Source organism: Limulus polyphemus, unplaced genomic scaffold (genome assembly GCF_000517525.1).
Source record: "Limulus polyphemus unplaced genomic scaffold, Limulus_polyphemus-2.1.2 Scaffold1809, whole genome shotgun sequence".
NCBI classification, from domain to species: Eukaryota; Metazoa; Arthropoda; class Merostomata; order Xiphosura; family Limulidae; genus Limulus; species Limulus polyphemus.
The window spans coordinates 13,844-19,991 of record NW_013667419.1 but is presented as its reverse complement, the minus strand read 5'-3'; the positions used below and the strand labels follow the sequence as shown (position 1 = coordinate 19,991).

The window sequence follows — 6,148 nt, the reverse complement described above, 5'->3', positions numbered from 1 at the left end:
TAACTAAAAGTCATCTCCGACAATGTTGATACTATGACTACTCACCCCACCTTCAAAGGTTTTAATTAGTTATCCCTGTTTATGCATTTATTAACAGCAAGACAACTTTATAACACTCCTCCTTCAAAAATGTGAATTAGGTATCCATGTTTTTGCACTTTAACAGAATTCCCAAAACTCAACAAAACATTGAACGTGTAAACAAAATTTTTAAAAACTAGGTGGTTAGGGAGCTCGACTCGCAATCATGCTTCATCAGCAAAATGCGTTCACGCCACAACAATTCTTCTTTGAAGACGCTATTTTTTCTTTAAATTTATTTTTGCTATATAAGTCTTTAAGGGTCTTAACATTTAAGAATATAATATTAATATTAATCTAAAGCTCCAAATCCTTATTTACTTAACGTTATTTGTCATAGATAATGTGACCCTAACTAAATATCAAAGAACAAATAAACAATGTTTATAAATGACGCTTATTAAAATTATTTTATTTCAATAACTCTAAACATTTTATTTAATAATGACTATATTGTTGGATAATTATGTTAAATTAACAAATTGAAATATTGTACTTGGATTGATAATTTTTCTTTTAAACATTTTTTAAAACTTAAAAACATTATTTTAGCATCTTCATCAAGATCGCTTCATCCTCCATATAATAATTTAATTAAAGCCATTTTTACATAACATGTAAAGACTTTTTTAAAAACACAGCTTCTGTTCGGTTAAACTTCTAGTTTCCAATGTGTATCTAGTTCAATGTTATTGTAATCATTTAAAAAAAGAATCAATCTTATCAGTAACGAGGTTTTTAAGAACTATAAATTTACTTCAAAGTACATTTACTCGTTAGTGAGTTATCCAAGCTAACTATTATAAAAAGTTAAAATTAACTAAGAGAACATTTAAAGGAAACAGAAAGTAACAAAGTAGTATCTCATTACATTGGATTATATTTTCAAAATATTCACAAACAATAAGACTAAGAGCCTTCTTTGCACGTACAAAACCTTTTCTATGATGCGTGAAATGCACGTGTGCAAAGTTGAATAGGTAATATGACAAAACGGATTATTTTGTAGGACTTTCACGGTGTAAAACACGTGCCCTGAAAAAACGGATTATTTTGTAGGACTTTCACTGTGTAAAACACGTGCCTGAAAAAACGGATTATTTTGTAGGACTTTCACTGTGTAAAACACGTATCTGAAAAACGGATTATTTTGTAGGACTTTCACTGTGTAAAACACGTAGCTTTTGTAAATGAGATAAAAATTTTTAATCATCCTTATTTTTGTAAATTTTGCTATATTTATGTTAATTAACATGTCTGTAACTTAAACTGTATTTTTTGTAAAGCTATTTATGGACTTTGTGTTTGAGACCAAAGAACAGATTTTATGCTACTAAATTGGTTCATCAATGTATTTATACTTATCAAAGCAATTTTTAATTTCTACAGTCGGATAAAAAGCTTTCTCTTTATTTATATATACATTAACTCAGTTCAACCTATAGTAAGTTTTAAATATAGAAATAATCTATAAGACCTCTTATATTTAACTATAAAACTTTATTGAATTATTTAATTCAACAGAAGTTGATAAATTACCTTGTTACTGTAATAATTAATATAATAATAGTGATTTTAAGGATATTTTTCACAATCAGATAGCATGTTTGGTGGGAGTGGGATTCGAACCTCTGACCCTCAGATTGCCAGTCAAACGCCCTAAATGAACGGAAATTATACTTTATCAATTCCATAAAAAATGGTTTAAGAACTTTAAATTTATCTCGATATAAAATAGTTATTTCTCTGAATGTCTTCAGAAATAAGATAAAAGAAGTTCAAGAACAATTTATTGTTACTCCGATTGATAAAGCAGGATGTAATTTTGGCTTTATATGTAAAAAAATATACGCACAAAGTACTTTAAAGAATAATAATATTATTATTATAATTACTAATATAAAGAAAGGCATTACAAATGCAATATATATACAGATTATTCATATTCTAAATTGCCATTTGTATAGGCAACTCTAACATTGCATACAAATCCCATTAAGTTCAGATTTATAACAAATTCTTTAAATACAGTTACTAAATCTGTTTCGATTGTTCTTAATAATATTCTGGATGCTGTGTTTGAAAAAATAAAATACTGTTTTCAAATAATCGGAATAATTATATTTGGGTTATTAAAAACAACATTCCAGTTTTGGAATGTTTAAATAGTTTAAATGCTTCAGGAACTCTATGTCTATGTATTGTTACGTATCTGCTTGTTTGTTAATTTCCGGTAGAAATTATTTCCGAGGAACTTCAGCGATTCAAGTCCTTTCTTGATTAAACCAGTTTATTCTTCCTCGGTACAAACTTTTTGTACACAGTAATTTCACAATCAGAACGTTGCTCGTCACTTTAAACTTAACTATTTTTATAATACACGCTATAAATACACAGCGATTCACAATCTCGATAGCTTCGCTTTCACACGCTAGCTCGACACAGAATCGTAAATTACCCGGAACTCTTTTCATTCAATGCAGCAGGCTTTCTTTGCCAGGTTTATATACTAAAAAGAGGGCGTCTCGAACAAACTCGGGCCTCCCCGATCATTCGAGAAATTCATCACGTGCCACCAGGGTCACGTGACTTCCGCAGTCGTAACAGTTGAAAGAATTAATCAGAGTAATCAATGACTTGTTCGATAATTTTGTAAAGACAGAAATAAGCATTCCCAAATTTAAATTTACTAAAGTTGAATGTATAAATATACATCATTTCTGTGTATATAATAGTTATATTACTTTCAATGAACAAGTATATAAACAAACAGTGGGTATTCCTACGGGAGAGAACTTCTCTTCATATATGGCCAATTTGTATTTGTTATTTTATGAAAACTCATTTCTGAAACAAGTATTAAATCTTAATTTCTACATCTACACCTTCCGTTACATAGATGATATGATCTCCATAAATAACTTCAATTTTTTACACCAAACGTAATATATCCGAAAGAACTTGTAACAGAAAAAAGCAATAGTAATGATGTTCATGCTAATTATTTAGATTTAGACATTAATTTGTAGAAGGCAAAGCAAAGCTGATTATTTTTGATAAAAGAGAAAATGTAATTTCCCATCTTCGGTCTACCCACACCCAATAGTGTTATTCTGTGCATGGTGTTAAAATGCATCATTATATCTCAGTTGAAAATATTCTTAATAGTTTGTAATAATTATAATTCTTTTATGAATACTGTTGTATTGTTCATAATTAAACTGAAAAATGATGGTTACAAATACTGGCAATTAAAAGAAAATTATACTGTTTTATAATAAATATGAAAGTATTAAATAAAATAAAATTTCGATACGTAAAATATCTTTTGTGTGCATTAGAGGTCGTTAGCTGCTTTTAAGTAGCTAAATTTAAAATTATAATTTTATTCAGTATACCGGAACGGAAAGACTAACTTCAAGTAGATGGACTTGTCTCGGCTTTCTCCTATTATACTTGAAAACATTTTCATAAGAAAGGGAGAAGGATGGGTATATATGAACTACGTAAGAATTATTAAGGTAGGATTTGTAGTTCTTTTAAGAACATTTATTTTTATTTTCCTTTGTAAGGGTGGAGGTTGAAGGGCAGTAGGAGTTAAGACGTTGTGGGTGTAAGTACTCAACTCCATACTCTTCATTAATTTACTTTCCATAGTTACTGGCTAGTTTAACATCAACCTTCGGATTTTGTCTGGTAGATGGGATATCCTTAACGCATTTGGGAGCTATTACCACAGGCATTATCCGCTATGACTTTAACTTTTAAGGTAACAACTAGGAACGACAACGGAAACTTAATAAAAAAACTCTTTAATGATTATTTTATATATTTACACAAACAAACACACATACACACGTATATATATATATTCAAGTTGAATACACTATTGAAACATTTTGTATTTTATGGATATGTGGATTAAAAACTTTGTGACAATATTAACCATATTTTTACGCGGCTTTGTCGTGGCAAATTAATATCCAAATTGGAATGACCATAAAAGGAAAATTTATGATATGTTAAAGCAATTTATTTAAAAGTTTTTTCAGTTGAAATTTGTCAAGTCAATATGTTTTCGAATTCTTCATGGGCTTGAATGATGTTGCTAAATTATTAACCGACGATCTGTTGTAAATTTTCTCAGATTTTACAAAACCGAATTCAGAATATCTTTATTAACAACCTTGTAATGATCTCAACACAATCAAGTCTATATTTCATAGATCAGCTACCAAAGTGATGAACGTTAAGTTTCGTATTAATTTTACTATAGAAATTCTTACCATCAATATACATTTTATACTTATCACACACGAACAGTTTCTATCATGACACTTTGGGAAGATACGCGAAAAATAAAGAAATTACAATGTTCTTTGGAAAAGGTCAAGAAAGTTCAATATATATATATACAGTGTGTTTTTGTTCCTTATGTGTTTGTTATTCGGGTTCTTTTGCTTTGTAGTTCTATTCTGGAAAGCATTTACAGATGCGAAACTGTGGGGAATAAAAAATTATATTAAACCTACAGATAAAACTCAAAAATTCACATTGTTAAAAACTGAAGACTGTACCTAGAGACCTTCTACATATGTGTAAATCGAAAGAAAACCGAAACATATATATGATGAAGTTTTATCTAATACTTCTGGGTTCAGGTTTGTTTTTGCCCACAGCGTGTGTTTACAAAGATAGCCTATAACCACCCGCGTTTCCACTATCTCTGTTTGTTCTCCACAACGTTATTCCCACATATCTCAAAGCAAATGCCTAAGTTGCAAGTCTCCTGCCATCGTTTCCAGTAGAAAGAAACACATCTCACGGGATGGAATATAATTCCAACATCAACTGGGACGTAATTAGTAAGGCACCGCTGATGGAAGTCGATCATCCTAGTTTCAACATAAAAGTGGAAAGAAACACATCTCACGGGATGGAATATAATTCCAACATCAACTGGGACGTAATTAGTAAGGCATCGCTGATGGAAGTCGATCATCCTAGTTTCAACATAAAAGTGGAAAGAAACACATCTCACGGGATGGAATATAATTCCAACATCAACTGGGACGTAATTAGAAAGGCATCGCTGATGGAAGTCGATCATCCTAGTTTCAACATAAAATAATGTCGGAGGTCGTGGTTAGCTTCTTGCCCATGGCTTGGTAGTGATGAATGGCACAAATAAGGAAGTAGAACTGTGGAGCAAAATATTATTAGCTTTCGACTTTTATACTTATAGAAATACACGAAGTTACTGATTATATTTTACTCTTTTCTACAAAACTTATTGAAATAATTATTTTATAGCATTAAAAAATTACCTTTCTGCACCACTACTAAGTATGTAATACCGATTTTATGGTGTGTCGCCCCCCAGTGGCACAGCGGTATGTCTGCGGACTTACAATGCAAGAAACCGGGTTTCGATACCGTGGTGGGCAGAGCACAGATAGCCCTTGTGTAGCTTTGTGCATAATTAAAAACAAACAAACAACAATTCCGTTGTGTCAAATTTAATATCGGCATCAAGAGAATAAATATGCTTTGTACTTTTTTTTTAATAAACCGTTACAAATCCCTCAACCCAATAGTGAGTGCAAAGTTCCATAATGAGCAAGGTCTCAAAATAATTTAATCTGGCACTTGGATTATTTAAACTCACTTCGTTTGTTGTTTTTAATTTTGTGGTTTAACGTAAGTAGAAGTAGTTGGGCGTCAGGATATACTGTGCATCAGCAAAAAAAAAAAAAAGGAAGAAGAAATATAAAGTATGTTTAGTCAATAGTAAGTTTGACACACCGTAAAATCAATATTGTATAAATCAAGAAACTCGCTATTTATTTACTCACGCATCCTCACAAATAAACTACTTCTCAAAATAGACCGAAGGTAAAGTTCTCGTACCTTACTAAACTAAACACAATATCTTTAGTTCTCGTACCTTACTAAACTAAACACAATATCCCTAGTTCTCGCACCTTACTAAACTAAACACAATATCCCTAGTTCTCGCACCTTACTAAACTAAACACAATATCTTTAGTTCACGCACCTTACTAAA

General features: G+C 30.7%; 1 protein-coding gene across 1 annotated transcript in view; it reads right to left on the bottom strand.

Moving 5' to 3' along the window:
• Window positions 1–4,761: 4,761 nt before the first annotated feature.
• The window catches only part of LOC111087158, a 10,560-nt gene continuing 9,173 nt past the window's right edge, over window positions 4,762–6,148 (bottom strand). Inside the window, exon 6 of the mRNA XM_022392825.1 lies at window positions 4,762–5,282. Coding sequence (XP_022248533.1) covers window positions 5,199–5,282 — 84 coding nt within the window. The 3' untranslated portion in view covers window positions 4,762–5,198. The remainder of the gene's footprint in view (window positions 5,283–6,148) is intronic.